At 39.6% G+C, this 20,855-nt stretch overlaps 2 protein-coding genes across 2 annotated transcripts in view; one reads left to right on the top strand and one right to left on the bottom strand.

Moving 5' to 3' along the window:
- Positions 1 to 16,202, top strand: part of LOC140732143 (insulin-like growth factor-binding protein 4) — a 113,676-nt gene extending 97,474 nt beyond the window's left edge. Inside the window, exons 3-4 of the mRNA XM_073054364.1 lie at positions 4,582 to 4,710; positions 13,703 to 16,202. Of these exons, the coding sequence (XP_072910465.1) occupies positions 4,582 to 4,710; positions 13,703 to 13,855 (282 nt within the window). The 3' untranslated portion in view covers positions 13,856 to 16,202. The remainder of the gene's footprint in view (positions 1 to 4,581; positions 4,711 to 13,702) is intronic.
- Positions 16,156 to 20,524, bottom strand: LOC140732144 (insulin-like growth factor-binding protein 3). The gene is made up of 4 exons (XM_073054365.1): positions 19,941 to 20,524; positions 18,703 to 18,920; positions 18,243 to 18,362; positions 16,156 to 16,895 (listed from the first exon to the last, which is right to left on the bottom strand). Exons 1-4 carry the CDS (start codon positions 20,284 to 20,286, stop codon positions 16,776 to 16,778), a joined length of 804 nt encoding a protein of 267 aa, XP_072910466.1. The 5' UTR covers positions 20,287 to 20,524; the 3' UTR covers positions 16,156 to 16,775.
- Positions 20,525 to 20,855: the final 331 nt, after the last annotated feature.

The following is a 20,855-nucleotide window of genomic DNA, read 5'->3' as shown; positions in this document are numbered from 1 at the left end:
TGTGTAGGTCTTGTAGCTTTAGTTTTGTCTGATGGGTTTGTAGTTCCTTTCCGGGGAACGTGCTAAGACGGTAGCGCGATATCGATATGCAGTAGCCTCTCCGGACTCTGGATTGGGGATTACCAAACGCTATGTGGTTTTTCTTGTGTGGTCTGTTTTGTGCTTTTTCGTGATATCGTTCCGGAGAACGTTGTCTCATTTTTTAACTGCATTGTATTTGTGGTTTATAAATGACAATAAACTGAATCTGAATCTGAAGAAATTGAGATGCTATTTGAAGTTGTATAAGATAATTGGTGAGACCAAATTTGAAGAATTATGTACAGTTTTGATCACCTATCTACAATAAAGATGTCAATGAGATTGAAATTGTACAGAGAAAATTCACAAGTATGTTGCCAAGACTTGAGGAACTAAATTATTGGGATAAGTTGAATAGGTTAGGTCTTTATTCCCTGGAAAATAGGAGGATGAGGGAAGATTTGGAAGAGAAATAAAAAATTATGTGGGAAAAAGATAAGGTAAATGTAAGCAGGCTTTTTCCACTGAGATTCAGTGAGATTAGAACTAGAGGTCATAGGTTAAGGTCAAAAGGTAAAATATTTAAGGGGAACCTGAGGGGGAACTTATTCACTCAGAGTTGTGCGAGTATGGAACAAGTTGCCAGTAGAAGTAATGGTTGTGATTTGGATTGCAATATTTAGAAGTTTGGATATGTCACAATCAGAATTAGGTTTATTATCTCCAATGTAGGTTATGAGATGTATTTTTGTCCTGCAGCAGTAGAGTGGAATACATAGTATATACTATAAATCACAATAATAATTAAATAAATAGTGCAAAAATTTCAAACATAGAGAGGTAGTGTTCATGAGCTGATGGAGGAGGGGAAGACAACATTCGTAAAACACTGACAGTGTCTCTTCAGGCTGCAATACCTTCACTCAGATGGTAGTGATGAGGACATGCCCTCGATGGTGAGGGTCCTTAATGATGAATACCACTTTTTTGAGGCATCGTAAGCCATTTCAGGCTTTCTGAAGTACCCATGGCTGTGACTGTAGATTTCAGCTGTAGGAGAACTAAATATGAACACTTGATGCTTCCCTTCAGAGCTGCTCACAAAGAGTTGCCACTCTCTGATGGCATCTTTATGGATGGGGGTGGGTATGAAGGGCTAGGATGCAGGTAACGGTCAATTGGACTAGATCTCATACTACCAGGTTCAGAAGAAGTTGTTACCACTCCCCCCCCCCCACCCCCCCGCAACTATCAGGCTTCTGAACCAGCAGTGATAACTTCACTCATCTCTATTCTGAACTGATTCTACAAACTACAGATTAACTTTCAAAGAGTCTACAAATCATGTTCTCGGTAGTATTTGTTTACTTATTTACTTATTTTCACATTTTGTTTTCTTTTGCATATTGATTGTCTGTCAGTCTTTGTTTATGTATAGTCGTTCATAAGTTCTGTTACCTTTCTTTATTTTCCTGAAAAAGCCCACAAGAAAATGAATCTCAAGGTAGCATATATTGACATATACATACTTTGATAATGCATTTACTTTGATGAGCAGAACAACAGTTCAGTATGGACTAGATGGGCCAATAGGCCTGTTTCTGTGTTGCAATCCCCATCTCCACCTCTCAACTCTCATGCCACCCTGACTCACCATGTTTTCAGAGTTTCTGGATCAAACCATGTATTTCAATGTAACCCAATCATCTTCACCACAGTGTTTGCAGTGGATGCGGACGGGGAGCAAAAGTAATTTAAAAAAATACATGAGGACAATAGAACAGTTGATTCTGCAACTGCACTAATGGTTTGCAATGATCACCTGAATGAAAAATAAAAGTGAACTACAGGATTAAAATTAGCAACATCTAGTATTTACAAAGCACCTGCATCATAGTAAAACAGGACATGGTGCTTCACAGCAAACTTTGACCAGGCCATTAAAGAAGATATTAAGGTAGATGATTAGGAGTTTAGTCAGCAGATCTTAGGTTGTACCTTAAAGAAACAGTGATCAGAAATATTTAAGGATGGTGTACCAAATTCAGGGTCAATGCAACTGAATATATAGCTGCTAAAGGCAAAGTGATTACATTTAAGGATGAGCAGGATGGCATCACAGAATTCTCAGAGGGCTGTTGGGATTGAAGAGATTACAGAGACAGATCTATGAGGGATTAGAAAACAAGGACTAGGCAATTAAAATAGAAGTGCTATTCACTAGGATCCAGTGAAGGTCAGTGAGCACAATGGTAGTGGGTTTGGTACCATTAAGGTCTGGAAGACAAAGTTTTAGATGATCTCATGTATATTGATGTTGACATATGTCAGCTTAGTCAGGTCAGCGTAAAGAAAGTGTGGCAGGAGGCAGTCACACAGGATCAGTTCATCCCAAAGAAGAAGAAGCATCCTATAGGGAGGATAAGGCAATTGTGGCAGACAAGTGCAGTCAAATAAAATTGAAAAGCAAAAAAATAAGGCCATGCAATATAGCTAAAATTAGTGGGAAGATAGAGAATTGGGAAGTTTCTTAAAACTATCTGAAGTCAGTTCAAAAAGCAGTAAGGAGAGGAAATTTGAAATATGAAGATATGCTAGCCAATATTAAAAAAGAGGATACTGAAAGCTTTTCAGATATATAAAGAGTAAAAGAAAGGCAAGAGTGGACTTTGACTTGCTGGAAAATGATGCTGTAGTAATGGGAAAAATAAATTGTTGACAAACTGGATTAGGTAGATCTCTTTGAGATGTACTTCAAATGTACTGTTGAAAGGCCTGGATATATCAGACATCAAGTGGATGTGTCCCATAATGGAAGAGTCTAAGACCCGAAGGTACAGCCTCAGAAAAGGACTTTGCTTTTGAACAGAGAGGAGGAGGAATTTCTTAGTCAGAAGGTGTGAATCTGTGGAATTCATTGCCACAGATGGCTTTGGAGACCGAGGCATTGGATATGTTTAAGGAGGAGGTTGATAGGTTCTTAATTATAAAGGTGACAAAGATTACAGGGAGAAGGGTGGAGGATAGAGTTGAGAAGAATAATAAATGAGCTATGGAATTCGATGGGCCGAATTGCATAATTCTGCTGCTGTGTCATGTAGTCTTAAGATAACCATATAACCATATAACAATTACAGCACGGAAACAGGCCATCTTGGCCCTTCTAGTCCGTGCCGCACGCTTATTCTCACCTAGTCCCACCGACCTGCACTCAGCCCATAACCCTCCATTCCTTTCCTGTCCATATACCCATCCAATATTTTTAAATGACAATATCGAACCTGCCTCTACCACTTCTAATAGAAGCTCATTCCACACAGCTACCACTCTCTGAGTAAAGAAGTTCCCCCTTGTGTAACCCCTAAACTTTTGCCACCTAACTCTCAACTCATGTCCTCTTGTTTGAATCTCCCCAACTCTCAATGGAAAAAGCCTATCCACGTCAATGCTATCTAAAGACAGGTCCCAGAATGGACATCCAACCTTGCAGAAGCTTGTCTGTAAGATTATCATACTTATACACCAAAGACTGAAAGCTGTTGACATCTGGAAAATCATAGTACTGCTTTAATTTGCTTCTGAATAAATTTGAAAATCCTCTAAGATCTTGCTGAAACATTCAACTTTGTTATTTATATTTCCACAAATTTCAAGTAGATAAATTTATTTTATTCCAGACATGGCCCACCTTTTCCCAATTTATGACAGCATGACTATAATGAATTCTTGATTTTGATATCAATGATTATCTAATATAATTCCAAGTTCAATTCCAGTGCTGTCCATAAGCAGTTTGAATGTTCTATTCGTGACCGCGTGGGTTTCCTCTGGGTGCTCCGGTTTCCAACGACAGTCCAATAACATATGGGTTAGGAAGTCATCTGGTCATTGTAAATTGTCCTGTGAATAGGCTGGTGTTAAATAAGTGCATTTCTGGGTGGTGTGGCTCATAGGGCAGAAAGGGCAGAAAGTATCTCTAAATAAATTAAGTAATAAACTAATTGGTTAAATGGAATATATCACAGAACTTAAAAATCAGATTTAACCAAGAAAGAGTAAAAATGCATTTATAATTTCACTATCCGTTTTGGAGAAATGATTATACATTGTCTTAGAACAGGGGTGTCAAACTCATTTTAGGTCACGGGCCGGATTGAGCAAAATGCAGCTTCATGCGGTCCGGATCAGTTGGACGCGTGCGAACGCAGCTTTCGTTGCCTCCGTTTTTTCAGCTTGCTCTCACGTGTCTCAGTCTCTGCTATAACTACAAAGTGTTTCACTTTACAAATTCCGTTTCTTATGAAGAAGACTGCTGAGCAAGACTGCCAAATAAACACTAAAAACCCTGAAAACCTGGTACCTGAATAAACTCAGCATTAGCCATATCATACGCCATAGGCACTTCGATTACTGGGGCCAGCTTTAATAGTAATTAGATATTATCTCGTGGGCCAAAGATAATTCCACCGCGGGCCGGATTTGGCCCGCGGGCCTTGAGTTTGACATATATGCCTTAGAAGGACAAAGTCATAATAATAATAATCTTCTGTTTTTATCCAGGGGCCATGTCAGGAGGAAATGCAGCGAGCAATTGACAGGATTATCCAGGCACAACAGCGTACTACTGAGGACCTTTACAGGTTTCACATTCCCAACTGCGATAAAAGAGGATTCTACAACCTCAAGCAGGTACACGGAGTTTTTTAAAATATTTTTTTTGAACTACCATTTACATTATATCTGTTCCTAATAACAATCTCATTACCCCGTATTCATGTGAGTTAATCAACAGTTATATTGAAATATATTCATTTATTACAAAAAAAAGAATCTAACCCCTACCAAGACCAAAGCTTTTTATTAAGGGAAAAGAAAGTAAAATACAAATACCTTCTCATATAATAAAAATTAATAATAGACAACATCTGAGTTTAAACAACAAATTAAAGGTTTTGAAAATAATTCAGAAAAGGTCCCCACAATGTTTGAAAGTCTTGACGAGATTCAGAAGTTGAACAACGAATCTTCTCTAACTCTAAACATGACATACCATTGCATAACCATTGAGCATGAGTAGGAGGACAAACATCTTTCCATTTAAACAAAAGCACCCTCCTAGCGAAAAGAGAGCTAAAGGCCAAAATATGTAAATCAGATGCCTTCATCTTAATATCTTGTCCTGCATCAATACCAAATAGGGCCGTCAGAGAGTTAGGCTTAATGGACTTCACTTTCCAGAGGAACCCCTTTCTTTTGATCTCTTTCTTACAATGCCTATGGAGGAATAATAACAGCAATGTTTGAGGTACTGTGGCCTGTGCATTGATTAGTCTTTTTAGAAACCTCATCAGAAGCAATATGTAATCAGCTTCTTCTAGCAAACTGTGAGCCTGCTGTTTATATTTTGTTACATTTGCAGCTTTGTTCTGTTTCTGTCATGTGACATCTTCCTGAAATTGTGGATACAAATCTATATGGATAACGATCTTCCTCAGAATTCTCATCTCACTGACTTCTCTGAAGGAAATTCCTCTCCTATAATACTATGAAGTAATACTTTGCCCAGGTCTTGTCCTATGCTATACATATTTTGTAAATTATTATTTGTCTCTTTCCATTTTCATTGAGTTATAAATTCACGTAGAAACAGGCCTTTTGGCCCACTATATCAGGCTTTTACCTACATTAATCCTATATATTTGCACTTAAAATGCAGCTTTCTCTGCCATTTATTTTCTTATGCGCAGGAGGGTGGGGAGCTGGGGGGGTGGACTTTGGGGTTCTAACATTTAACTGTCATTCATTCTTTGGGGCACTCCTCTGTTTTCGTGGATGGTTGTGAAGAAAAAGCATTTCAGGATGTATATTGTATACATTTCTCTGACATTAAGTTGGACCTCTGGACCTTTGAATGTTCATCTTGATACTCCTTAAATACTGCGAAAGTACTTGCCTACATTACCTCCTCAGGCAGTGTTTTCCAGTAAAAAGTAAAAATCCTCTTCTGCAACAAACAATTAACTGTAGGAACTCAGTGGGTCAGCCAGCAGCTGTGATCATCAGCTCTACAGATGCTGCCTTGACTCAAAGTCCCTCCAACAGTTTGTTGCTCCAGATTCCAGCATCAGTCTCTTGCTTCTCCAAAATCGCCTTCAAATGCCTTTTAAATCTCGTCGTTCTTACCCCATGCCTATGTCTCTTATATGAATATGAAGTCATCCTCTTCTGATTCAGGATAAAACAGGCTGCATCTCTCTCAGAACTGAAAGGTTCTGTCCTAGGCACCATCCTGATGCATCTCCTCTTCACCATCTGTGGTGCAATTACACCTTTTCTATGTTATTGCTATCAGAACTGGGCACAGTACTCTAGTACCTCAACTTTGTAAAGTACCAACCTTTATAAACTTAAACTGTAGCCTAATGAAGCTGGGCATCTTGTAGGCCATCTTTATCACCATACTTGCCTGTATTGCACATGGATGTTTATTCCCTATGTTCCTCACTCCTCACTGCTTCTGACAATACTCATCAGTCTGCTCCAGTCACTCTATGTTTGCAGAATTCTAACACTTCCAACAATGCTCATAGCCTTAGAGTAATTTCGTTGAAACTCTATGCAAAACAGTGCTGTTGAAAGCCATGAAGACGCAAGGGAATGTAGATGCTGGAACCTGGAGAATCTGTAGAGGAACAGAATTGTCAACATTTCAAGTTGAAACCCTGCATCAGGATTGAGGATGGAGTGGGGAGATGATCGGGTTGGTAGAAAGGAGGCGTGGTGAGGTTAGGGCCTGAGGTGTGAAACCCATGCTTCTCAATGGAGGCATCCTCAATTGTTTTATCAGCAACAGCAGCACTAGTGACAAATTTGCCAAAGAGCATTGTTGCAGTTAAGACCATTACAATCCAAAGAATCTCTGCTTCCAGCTCTTTCCAGACTATCTGAGGATTATTAATTATCACCGTCAGTTAAATTACAGACACCCAACTCCCTAGAAGCCATTAATGCACAGAAATCACATTTAGATCTGTGGCTACCCATAAGACATAGGAGCAGAATTAGATGGTTCAACCAATCAAGTCTACTCTCCATTCTTTCATGGAAGATTTACTTTCCCTCTCAACATTCTCCTGCCTTCTACCCATAATCTTCGACACCATTACTAATCAAAATCCTATCAATGTCTGCTTTATATATACCCATTGTCTTGGGTAAACTCCAGCAAATACAGGTGTTGTCATCAAACACTTCTCTTATTTTAACCCTTTTATTCCTAGGATTATTCTCATTAATCTCTGGACCCTCTACAATGGCAGCACATCTTTTCTTAGATGTGGAGCCCAAAACTGCTCACAATGCTCCAAATGTAGTCTGAGTAATGCCTTATAAAGTTTGAACATTACAACCTTGCTTTTATGTTCTAGTCTTCTTGAAATAAATGCTAACATTGTATTTGCCTTTCTTATTACTGACCCAATCTGCAAGTTAACCTTTAGGGAATCCTACACTAAGTCTCATTGCATCTCTTCATTCCTTCTACCAAAGTGCACGACCACACACTTCTGTACACTGTATTCCATTTCCCATATTTGTCCGTTCTCCTAATAGAACATAAGACCACACATAGGGATAGAAATAGGCCATTTGGCCAATCGAGTCTGCTCTGCCATTTCATCATAGCTGATCCAATTTTCCTCTCAGCCTGTCTCCTGCCTTCTCCCAGTATCCCTTCATGCCCTGATCAATTATGAATCTAAGAACTTCTGCCTTAAATATACATAAAGACTTGGCCACCACAGCTGCCTTTTGCAAATAATTCCACGGATTCACCACTTCTCCATTCTAAAAGGACGCTGCTCTATTCTGATGCTGTGTCCTCTGGTCTTAGACTCTCCCACCAAAAGAAACATCCTCTCCGCATCCACTCTATCAAGGCCTTTCACCATTTGATAGGTTTCAATGAGGTCACCCCCCATTCTTCTGAACTCTAGTGAATACAGGGTTTCAGATGCTCTTCATATGAAAAGCTGTTCAATCCTGGAATCATTTTCGTTGACCTCCTTATCATCTAAATATCACACAGGAGAAGCAAGATAGTTTTAAATTTGCATTCCCCAGTATAATTGGGTGTGTTATTCAGTTCCAATTCACAGCTGAAGTTGTCAGTAAAAGGTGGGTGAGAGTTGGCAGTACCAAAAGATTTTTTTCTATACTGCCGCTCCTTGTGATCAAACAAAAACAGCACTAATCCTTGCCCCTGGAGTAAGTCCCTCCTCTATGCCTTGTATCTGACCCCATTCCCACTGCAACCCACAATCACCAGCTGACTCCTTTCTCTACCAGAGACCTCTCTACATAGCCCTCAGCTCTGTAGCAGCACCCATGGGAAGCAATCCAACTGGATGCCTGTCGATGGTTAATCCTGCCTAAGGGACAGGACAATACAGTGAAGGTCATGGAAAAGTCTCAGGACTTGGTTGATCATTGTGTTAAAATCAAGAAAGGTGACATATCAACAGAAAATGCTGGAAATATTTAGCTGGTCAAGCAGCGCCTCCAGATAGAGAAATATGACAGTCAGATCTGGAAAGGTGTTCAATTGGATAATTTTAATGACAAACCTGATACTATTAATAAATTATTCTTAATCGTTTCTTTCAAAAAATATATGTGTCAATCAATGTGTATAAAATTATCTTAGGCATTATTAGGAACATTGGTAAAGATTGATTTTAAACCTAAATATTTTAAATTGTTTTAAAATCATCAAAATGTAAGATATGTGGTTGCTTTACCCAGTGACACTGGAGCATGGAAGTTAATTGTCTGGGACTAGAAAGAAATATAAACATAAATATTGGACCCTGGAGAGATTCTCTGCTTTTCACCACATGCTCCTTTTCTACCTGTATGCTGTCTTCAACTTTATGAATTAAATTTAGTAAAGAAAGTGGCAATAGATATGTCACAGAAAGCAAACTGAGATACACTATGAATGATGTGCCAGTGACGAAGGTCCCCCTTTCCCTTGAGGAACAGGTACTCTGTCTGGCCACAGATAAACTGAGGATGACGCTAGCCAGGATCAACCCATATAAATCTGTGGGGCCTGATAAAATACCTGGTTGGGTGCTGAGGAACTGTGCAGCCCAGTTAGCAGAAGTTCTAACAGACACCTTCAACATCTCTCTGGAACAGTTTATTGTCCCTGCAGGCTTCAAGGTGGCCACCATCACCCTGGTACTCAAGAGGGCGGCAGTAATTTGCCTCAGCAACTACCATCCAGTGGCACTGACCTCAACAATAATGAAGTGCTTTGAGCAGTCGTGGATAACACTAATTCCCAGCTTCCTGCTATATTGGACCCTTTCCATTTCACTTCTCAGTCAAATTGGTACACTGATGATGATGCCCTAGCCTCTGCACTTCAGTCTAGCCTGCCTCAGCTGGGAAATGGTGCCCCATCCACCAGGCGGCTGCTCATTAACAATCATCCTGCAGAAGCTGGTGGATAACGTTTCCTCATTGGGTCTCAATACCTCTCCCTTTAACTGGATCTTGGACTTCTTAATGGAATGGTCACAGTCAGTTCGTGTGGGCAGAAACATCTCTAGCTCCTCCCCCAGGGCTGCAAGCTCTGCCCGTTGCTGTTGCATGATTGCACTGCTAGATCCAGTTCAAACCACATCATCAGGTTCACTTATGAACTACAGTGGGTGCCCTCATCAACAACGATGATGAGATGGCATACAGAGAGGAGGTAGAGCAGCTGGCAGAATGATGCGAGCACAACAACTTGAGTCTCTACATGCACAAGACTACAGAGATGATTGTGGACTTTAGAAGGGTGCAGACTAACAACTCCTCACTGCACATAATCGGCTTCTCCACAGACAGAGTTAGAAGCAACGAGTTTCTGGGAGTGTACACAACAGGCAGTATCACCTGGTCTCTCAACATCACCTCTTCGGTCAAGAAAGCACAGCAGTGTCGCCACTTCCTGAGGAGATTGAGGCAAATGAGGCTCTCCCCTTCAACCCTCCACCACCATTTCTAGCCAACTTTTACAGGAGCACCATTGAGAGTGACTTGACCAACCGCAGCACTGACTGTTATTGGAATTATAACACATCTGACTGCTAGTCCCTACAAAGGATTCTGAGGGACTGTCATCCGAGTTTCTCTTCCATCCTCAGAGATACTTACATGGAGTGCTGTGTATGCTGGGCCCTCAGCATTGTCAATGTCCCCTCCCATTCATCTAATAATCTCTTTGACCCACCCCCACCTCCACCATCAGGCAGGAGGTAACTTAGCACAAGAACTGTGAGGAGGGGAAATAGCTTCTTCTCCCAGGCCGTAAGACCCAGATCTCATCACATATGAAGCACCAGTGGCATTATACTGTTTATTTTTTCCGTCATAAATTCACCTTCTTATTTATTAATTTATTTATACTAATATTGTGTTTTGTATGTGAGTTTTATGTACTGTGGGGTGCACCTTGGTCTGAAGAACGTTCTTTTGTTTTGGCGGCATACGTGTGTATGGCTTAATGACAGTAAACAGAACTTGATTTTGATCGTAACTTGATGGATTTGAGTTCTGTCGTCCACTCTGGAACCACTAGAAGTGAGTTGCCCTCTTTATAGAGGTGGTTACAAGCATTCCTTTGCAGCAAAATCATGCATACAACAAAGACGTTTTTATACTTGCAGATATTACTCTACATTTTGTACAACACTGCACGTGAAGCAATGTTTTATAAAAACAAAAATGCTGTACAATATGTGCTTGGAAGTAGCTTGAAAATATTATAGTTTGCTCCCAAAATTTACCAAGTCACATTTTACTATACAAGCACTGTTGAGGTAGCACTGTAAAGCAATAAATTTGTAATTATCTTGGTGCAGCACTTCCCTGAAAATCTCATCATTTGGAATCTGAAAAATTGCTTTTCTTTCCTCCAGTAACTGTACATCTAAACAATTCCTGGAAAATGAATATGATATAAATATGAAATATGCTGAGACAGTAAATAAATCCTTTGTCCATAGTAACTGACATCAAATCCCTGAGTCAGTATCCCCAGCCATCATAAAGTAATTCAATGTTGCTATATTCTGAGGGTGGAACTTTCTTCATTGTGACTACCAATTTAGAGACTATGCACACACAGATCTTGATTTCTCCTCCATAAGTTTAAAGAATGTGAGTTCAGGTTTGTAGCCACGTAATTTTCCTTACACTTTTTCAGGTGGCGATGAGAATGACATGGAAGTTTTAGCCCATTTGTCAAGAGACTCACGAGAGCTCAGATGTACATCCTGATTGTGCATGCGTGCCAGATATCCATAGCTTCTATTCTCCTTGTTCTGAAGACTAAAGCACCACCTAGTGGAGGTTTCTGGGTGTAGTTAATGAACTTTAAATATTACCACACAGAAGGAATCCAATTAACTGACGGCTGTGATCTGCCTTATGATAGTACTATTGCCTCTGAATCAAAATATATTTGGGTTCAAAACCCACCATAGAAACCTAGTTTTATTAATGCATCTCTTACCCACACCTCCTCCATTTCCTGCATGGTGGCTCTCACCCTGTTCCCCCACTGACATAACAGAGTTAGGGGTCCCCTTGCCTCACCTACCGGCTTCAAACCTCTGAATCCAAAATATCATTCTCTGCAACTTCCATAATCCCCGGTGGGATATCACCAACAGAGTCACCTTCACCTCCCTCCCTCTTCAGCTTTCCATAGGGATCACTCTGTTCATCTCTCCCCACCGATCACACTCCAGGCAACTTATTCCTGCAACTGCATTAAATGTTACCCTTGTCCCTACATCTTCTCCCTCTTTATAGTTCAGAGCCTTGGTCTTTCCAGTGAGGCAGAACTTCACGTGAATCCATTTGGGTTGCTTATTGCATCTGGTTCTCCCAGTGTGGCCTGGTCTAGATGTAACACAGATTGGGGTATCAGTTTGTTGAGTACTTTCACTCTATCTGCTGTAACAACCAAAATCTCCTGGTAGCCAATGTTATAATTCTACTTCCAATTTCCATACTGACATTCAGTGCCTAGAAAAAGTATTCATCCCCCCCTTGGAAATTGTCATTTTTTTTGCTTTACAACAGTGAATCACAGTGGATTTAATTTGTGTTTTATATTTGTAATTAATTTAGATTACTTTGTTGAGATCTGTTTTCACTTTGAAATGGAAGCGTCTTTTTCTGCTGATCAGTGTCAAAAACAGCCAAATTAGATCTAGTGTGATTCAATGTTGTAAAACAATAAAACATGAAAACTTCCAAGGGGGGAGGATTAATACTTTTTATGGGCACTGTATTTGTCCATAGATTCCACTATTGCCAAGATGAGAGTGAAGGCAGTTTGGAGAAGAAACACCTTATTTCCTTTCTCGGTCTCCAACCTGACAGCATCAATAACGATTTCTCTAACTTATCTCCTATCAGATTTCATCTTCGTCAGCCCTTTGCCTCTTCCTCCTATCACCTATAAGCTTCTCAAATCACTCACACTCTCCCACTCTCTTACCTTCCCCCCTCACCTGTGTTCACCTATCACCCACTAGCTCACGTTGCTCCACTTCCACCACCCTTTTATAGTGGCTTCCTCTCATTGTTTCCAGCCCGAAACATCAACTATTCATTTGCTCCACAAATGCTGCTCCAGTCTGCTGAAGTCATCCAGTGCTTTGTGTATGTGGTTCATTATTTATTTTGCTTTTAATATCAAAGAAACATTACTCCATTGGAGTGCTTCCTTTTTGGATGAGATCAGAGTCAAAACACTATTTCTTCAGATTACTATCTAAAATGATAGGTAATATTCTCAAAGTCCACAGTTCATCAATGTGTCATCCTGAACAGGGTGTGAAAAGATCGTTTCAAAAGATCATTTATTCTTTATTTCTAACTTTGCTCCATCACTGTTAAGAATCTTACCATTTTTGTTATCTTTCCACTGCACTCTGCTCCAACATGTCTATACCTTTATCTGTACCTACTACCAAACATCACATATATATATGTCTGTTCCTACTCATGGTTGGCAAACTATTAACTCAGTACTGAAGTGGGCAGCATTGCATTATAGAATGTTTTCTGGTTATGAGTGGACACCTAAAACAAGGTAGAAGCTTATGGATAGCCATTCAACAGGTAAGTTCATGAAGAAGGGCAGCACCATTCTGTTTGGAAACCACACAGTGGAAAATTATTGCTTCGATTTATTAGGAATATTCTTGTCTAATTAAACTGGATAAGCAATTGCTTGACTTTCACTCTCAGTCAAAACTGAACCAAAAGCCACTATTTGTCTGATTAGTGTCATATTGCCAGCTCGATGTTGGTTCCTGTCCTGGTTCACACAAAGTCTGTATTTTATCTGACTGTGCAGATCAGATTTCAGGGCCAGTCCATTCCATCCTGGTTATTGTGGGCAGAAAACAGAAGGGCCTTGAATCATGAGCTAAAACTGAATATATTATTGTCCAGTCAGCCGCCCCTTTAACACACAAACACTGTTATCTTGTACTACTATTTTAGGCAGTTACATTGCTATTTATATTTGAGAATGGAATTTTTAATGATCATTTTATCTACTTCCCACAAAGAGGACAATAAATATTGTGTATTAATGTTTTAAAAGTGTGAGTCGTCATTGGATGGGGAACGTGGAAGATGTTGGTGTGTTCACCGCTGGACTGGAAAGAGGATCCCAGGGTCTCCAGAAGTGAGAGGTGATCCCCAGTGTCACAGGCACGACGTACATGTTCCGGCTTCGACAGAACCAAATAATTGAAGTATCTTAAGAAACTTATGAGATGTTAACATCTTTGCTTTTTTTTCCACACGTTACCCCACAGCATTTGAAGATGATATCTGGAAGGTTACAGTTATCTTTCATTAATATAAGCTATTTATTTCCTGCTTTTTTTTAGTTTTGAGATTGCATTTAAGGAAATCAAAGTTAGGATGACATGTATGTGAAGTGCCAAGTGAAATTATCTACTGTTGCTAGTTGCATATGTAGTTCACGAAGTAGCATGCATGAAGATCTTCCTGTCGTGAATAATGACTCACTAAATTTCCATCAGAGAAGCAATATTCAAGCAGCCACTGCAAGTCAGTAGGTATGAATATAACACTTAGTTATTGTGATTATGAAAGGAAAACAAGAATGTTTGAGACTGATGTCACAAATGCAATTGCAGTCATTATTAGCTAGCCATCGACTCTTCTTCACACTTCCAGTCATCACTTCAGATGTTAATATTTTAATTAAACAAAAACATGAAAGTGTCTATATTTTCAAATGCATTGAACAAAGAACAATACAGCCCAGGAACAAGCCCTACAGCCCACAATGTTATGCTGAATTAATTACTCTAATGATACCTGATTTAATTAATCCATTTTGCTTGCCCTTGGTCCATACTCTATTCTTCGCACATTCCTGTGCCTATTGAACAGACTCTTAAGTCTCTATTGATTCAGCCAGCACCACCACCCCTGGCAGCACATTGCAGATATCCACCATTCTGTGTAAAAAAAAGTTTTGACTTGCACATCTTTGAACTTTCCCTTTCTCAACCTAAATACATGCCTCTAGTATTAGATACTAGATGAAGCTACCAGCTATCTACCCTACCTCTCATAATTTCATAATCTTCATTCAGGTTGTCCTGCAGCTCCAAATAAAACAATATACCCTCTACTTCCAATAGCATCCTGGTGAACCTCTTCTGCATCCTTTCCTAATCCTATAATGGAGTGACAAGAATTTAATGCAATACTCCAGATGCACAGTAACCGTTAACACCATCTAACCGTTAGTCAACTGCAAACTTACAAACCCACCCTCCACATCTTCATCAGAGTCATTTACGTATATATCACAGATAGCAGAGATCCCAGTATAGATCCCTGTGGAAGACTAGTCATGGACCTCCAGACAGAAAAACTCATTGAGTCTTTGTACCTTCTCTGGACATGCCAATTCTGAATCCAAACAGCCATGCATAATGTTCTGGATGAACCTACAATGAGGCACCTTGTTGAATAACTTATTAAAGTCCACATTGATAAGATTTACTACTTTAGCTGCAGGTAATTTTTGTTGAAGGTTCAGATTTCATTTATTATGACATCTGTACTCTTCCTTTTGCATAATCCTACACACACAATACTTGGGATATTTAGTACTAAGCAAGAAAAACAAATTCATTTGGTGCTGAGAAGTTGTTTAACATTGACAAATGCATTTAAAGTTAATTGTGAAAGAAGTTCATCTTTGGTACACAATTACACTTGCATCTCAAATTTTGAATAGTGTTAACTCTTTGCACTTAGTCCCCAAACAGGAAGCAAAGCCTTAAGCTTACTTCTAAATGAGGTATGAAATTACAGTGTTTATTTTTGTAATGATTATTATTGATTGTAAAGCATTTTACTTCAATACTCAGACACATATTTACTGATGCAAGTCTGTTCAGAAACTTTTTGCCACTGCAGTATGAATGAAATAAAAATTCTGAATCCTGTAACCTTTAGCATAAACATCTAGTTATAACTCGGAAGTTATAAATGGAACATAATCTTCTACTTTGCTTTCTTTATTGCAGTGTTAACGTAACAAAATTTGTGAATTAAAATCAGAAACAAAAATCTCAGAATTTCATAAATAATGCTGCCAATTTATTTCCACAAAATACGTAACACCCATCTGGTGAAATAACAATGTATATTTTACAGATGGGTACTTTTGTGATAGTTATGTCAGATGTACTGACCCATAAAGACTGCAGAATGTAATGGAGAAAATTTAAGTTCTTGCACCTGCTGGATTTCCTGGTGATGGTGTATGCTCTGTAACCACTAGATGGCACTCGCACCTTTGTTCACATTTTCTCATATACTAATGATAGAATTGTTCTCTAAACATTATGTCTTTTTAATGCATCTCAGTTTTATTTAGAAAATCATAAGCTAATTACAGTGCACAATTAAAGAATGGATGAGTGAATTTATGATTTTTGTAATATTGTGATGCATGTTAATCTTTTGGCTTGTTGCTGTAGAAAATACAATGCTTCATATTCATTCAGTTTAAATAATGTTTATTAAAAAACATAATTATATTAAATACAGACCATATTCTAACAGAATATTCATTTCATTTAAGGAAAGATCATATGACTTTAGTAACATGAAAGCTTTTTTTTAAAAAAAGAACAAAAGCCCTTTTAAAATTTTTTATAGAAAGTTTTACCCGTGAAGGCTAGGTTCCTGTTTCAGACCTGCAGAACAAGACATCTCAAAATATGTAGTAGCATACACTATTATTCTTACATAAGAGCACAAAGTCTGTCAGGATCAAATTGGTCACAGGCTGTTCTTAAATAGTCAAGTGGAGATTCCCTGATTCCTTTCCGAAGTGCCTTTTCCTTGGGAACTATAGTGCAGATTTCTTGGGAATTAGAAAACTCCCACTCTTTCAGGGAGCTGGAAGAATATGTGGCAGGATTGAGCTGTATCATCTGGGCTGAAGAAAGCCTCCTCTCCCAACCAAAGTTGGCAGCAGATCTCACAACTCTGGAACACAGGCTGTCCATGCCTACTGCCAGTTGCTCTGAGGTCTCTGTTCGATCAATGTCTGTCATTCGCTCTCTCTTTCTCTCTCTCACACACACATGCAGAGTCCACAGGAGCTGTAGGCTTCTTCACTTACTTTCAAGGCTGTAACAGCGCAATTCCCCATTCCTGTCATAGCTGGGCAGCCGAGTGCCATATTTATCCACACACCAGCAGAAACCTCTTCTCCTACCTTTAGAGGATCGGCACTGTGTTGAGAGAAAAAAGTAAAGGTCAAAGATCGAACAAACTATATACTTTAATTCTTAAAGGGAAAATAACTTTAATCAATATACAACATTCTCGAGACACAACAAAACAGATCCTAATATTGACCCCTCCAAAGTGTAAATCCTAAGCAGCTTTTAACAATTTAAGAGGTTAACAGATACAGAACCAGTACTTCATGGAGTTGGGTGTTATACAGATTACTACCTCTTAAATTCACTTTCTAATATAGTACAGGACACTGTAGTAGATTGCATCAAGTTTAGTGGATTACATTTAGTTTCTGAAGCATTGTTCTAGTTGAAGCAACAATTTAAACAGTCAATTGTATCAACAGATGGCAGCTACACTGAAAGATACAGATTTTTAAATAGTTTTGTTGAAATATCAAAACGTAGCCTAGTCTAGATGAAAATTCAGCTCCAAGTTATGTTGTTCAAATACTACAATTCACTGTCCCAATGGGCAATTCAGTTTGTTCAGTTTCAAAAGGAATCAATCTAAATTTGAAGCAGCAAAGAATGAAAGCACTAACTCTATTTGATCAAATAGGCTGCTCAGTTGAAAACTTCAAAACCGATTGATAAACTTCTGACAAGTAAGGATATTAAGGTTCATGGAACCAAAGCAAATAAAAGGAGTGAGGTGCACTTCAGACAAGGTGTGGCTGAAAGGTGGAAGAGACCCCAAGAAGATTAATGCTCTACTCCGATTGCTAACTCATTTGGAACAAAAACAGTGCAGTTCCATTCAGAAATGCCCGCATAGGTTTTGTACATTTTCAAATAAAAAAATTTTGTGCTCTACAGCATGTCAGCAACTGAAATGTTAGACCGTGCTCACACATTTACTATCACCTTACTTACAAGTGAAAAAAAATTCTTCAGCATTCAGAGCTGAAGGGTCTTTAATTCTTGCCCTCTCACCAGCTATATCTCAAAACGTTACAAATACGGGAGAACTGGAATAACTCATGACCCCACACAAACTAAGTTCACGTAATATTAGGGATACACTTGGGCATTGTTTTTGCAAAATTCTCCAAAAAACTTTTTTTGTGTACGTGTTTGAAACATGCCCAAAATAAGTCTAATGTGAAATCTATCAACTGCTTTCAGAGATAAGCAAGAGGAATAGATTGCATTGATGCAGTAAATAAATTCCCACTGGCTTCTGAATGTGGGTCAGTACATTATCTGCCTTGTGATCATTGCATTTTATTTGGCAAGGGTGTAACAGTGTGATTCCTTTGCTGGATGCCAACAGGTAGATCTTACATAAAATTAGCTAACAGTGCCCACAGCACTGGTGAGGCAGAGTCTACAAACCTGTTTTTTCTTGTAGAAACCCTTCTTGTCACAATTTGGAATGTATACACCTCTGGGGCTCAGAATGGATACAGCTTTCAGATTATTTAGGATATCTTCCATTTCCCTCCGACAAGGACCCTGATTAAAAAAAAATACAGGCAGAACACTCATGAGTTTTTGCTACTCACAGACAAATTAAAATCGTTCACTCTTCTTAATTACATAAATCTAAAACGTGATGTTTTTAGACCAAAACTGACTATTGAATGCTGGATGTACTGGAATAGTCCCTTTTATTTAATATTACAAATGATTTTATTGATTTTGCTATGAAATTGTGAGTGTACGTGGAAAATGATTATTTTTAAATCAGAACTGATGAAGTCAGTACAGGTGTATCATTTAAATTTGAAATTAGAAGAAACTTCAGGTTGAATAGGTTCAAAGTACACAGTAATTTAAGAGAAGGCTCACTCACATATTCAGTGTCGTGCTTTATTTCTGAAGAAAAGTTGGTAGTTTCAGTGTTCTCTGCCTCATTGTTAATTTTGTACAGCTGGGATTTTCTAGAAGCTTCCTTCCTCAGCAGCTTCCTGTGAGGCTGAGTTTTACTCTCCTGCATTCGGTGTGTGTTAGGACTCCACTCATTCCCGGAGTTACTGGCATTCCTTTCTTCCTCAGAACGGTTAACATTTCCTGCATGTAAAAATAGGTGGCACGTTAGCAAGGTTTGGTGCAAAAGTCCTACTACAGAAAAGGAATCTCGTTTGCAACTTAAAATGCATGCTGAGAGAGGGGTGGAAGTAGAAAAAATATACGAAAGTTTTGTTTCATCGTTGCATTTTAATTACTCCCAGACTGTCCTTGTACGGGGTTTTAAAAGAGGATCGCTGGTTGGCAGCAAACGCGGCAATACCTTTTTTCACCGGCTGGTGGAAAACTATCGTCGTCAATATATACGCTCACATTAAATGTGTTAGCAACGTTACCAGTGGCACTGTATTATGCCCTTGTGAGAACTAGAGACTGTAGTTATTCTGATCCTAATCTTTTCTAGCAGTACCCAGCCTTGTTTTTTTAATTAATTGCAAACTGTTGTATTATCAGTCATGACCAAACTTTATTGGATGCAGTACGAATTTTAACTATAGTATGAACGTAGAGAGGTCGTTCCACGTGTATATGCATCTTAGAACAACCCATTTACTTTAAAACTTACATTAAAATACACCTAAGATGAAAGCGGTCACTGCATCACGTATCTGCTCGCGTTCTTAAAGTTAAAAAAAAATGAAGGTATTCAATGTAGAATGTAAGTTTAGAAATATATATCAACCAACACAATCGTCTCTATTCTCTCCCCGGTGAAAAGGCCAAGAGACGCTGTTTTACTTAAAAGAGGCAATGTAGCCGTTTCTTCCAACCCCAACAGTGAAGCTACTGTTTAAACATAGCCCGCGGGTCAGCAACCCCTTCCTAGTGCGTAGGAGCAGACTGGGCATCAGACTGGAACCATCCAGACAAAACAGTGATGCAATCGATGGATCTCCAGTTCAATACATTTTTTGCCCTAATAAAATAACCTGAACATAGATGAATATTGTATTCATGATTGCTGTCTACACCTTTCACTTCGTCAAGCATCAAAAGCAACAGCAAAGTTGTAAGAGAATGCAATTAACTAAAGTAAACGAGTAAAAGTGCATAATGTTGTACCTGCAACGTTCTGGAAGATGCGAGCTCTAGCTGTCCCGTTGGTGCAGAGTGCTCTGCCCTCCAACAGCGACTGCAACGGTTTACTCTCGTCTGCCCGCGGCAGACAGGTGAGGCCCGAGGCGCAGCGCTCGGTGTAGACGCCGCATTGCTGCCCCTGGCGGAGGGCGCAGGTCGTGCAGCAGCCGCAGCCGGGCTCCCTCACCGGCTCGCAGTCGCTCTGCACCAGCGGCTTGCACTGCGACAGCGCCCGGCTGTCGCACGGCTCGCAGCGGACCACAGGTCCCAATGAGGTGGCGAGCTTCACACTGGCCGCGGCCACGGCCAGCACACACAGTGCGTACACCATGGTTATTCCTATCGAAGGCAGTGGTGGCCGGGAGCCGGACACTTTGCAAAGAGCTCCTCACACACAAAAATTAAAAAAAAAACAAAAAAAGGGGACGAAAAGAAAAACAAGTTTACTGCTCCGCTGAATTCAAACCGAACTTGTAGGAAAGTTGCCTCTTTTATTTTACTTTTCTTTTAAAAACATAACCTTTATCCCTTCGCACTTTCTTCGACTCCGAGAAACCAAGAGCGAATGCAGGTTCCCTTATATCAGAAAAGGCGAGATCCCGCCCCCGGAATATGAATAATTCACTCGCCTCCCATTGGATTTACGCCGTTAGTTATTTGCTAATACAGGTTTAGGGGCGGGGCAGTTTGCCCCTCGCACTCCCTGCTTGTCTCGCTCCAAAAGTCGCCCAAGTCATTGCCACCCGGGAACACAGATAACTAGTGCCAGCGCTGTCTTGGACTTCAGAACACCCTGGACAGTTCACAATGCCATATTACTTTTGCTTCGATCTCCGAAATCTCGACAGTCTGCAACACAATTAAAGCACATTTTAAAACAAAGAGAATGCGTGCATCTTA

The sequence above is a fragment of the Hemitrygon akajei genome, chromosome 8 (assembly GCF_048418815.1).
Source record: "Hemitrygon akajei chromosome 8, sHemAka1.3, whole genome shotgun sequence".
NCBI lineage: Eukaryota > Metazoa > Chordata > Chondrichthyes > Myliobatiformes > Dasyatidae > Hemitrygon > Hemitrygon akajei.
The sequence above is the reverse complement of the archived record's forward strand: the minus strand, read 5'-3'. Positions and strand labels throughout refer to the sequence as shown.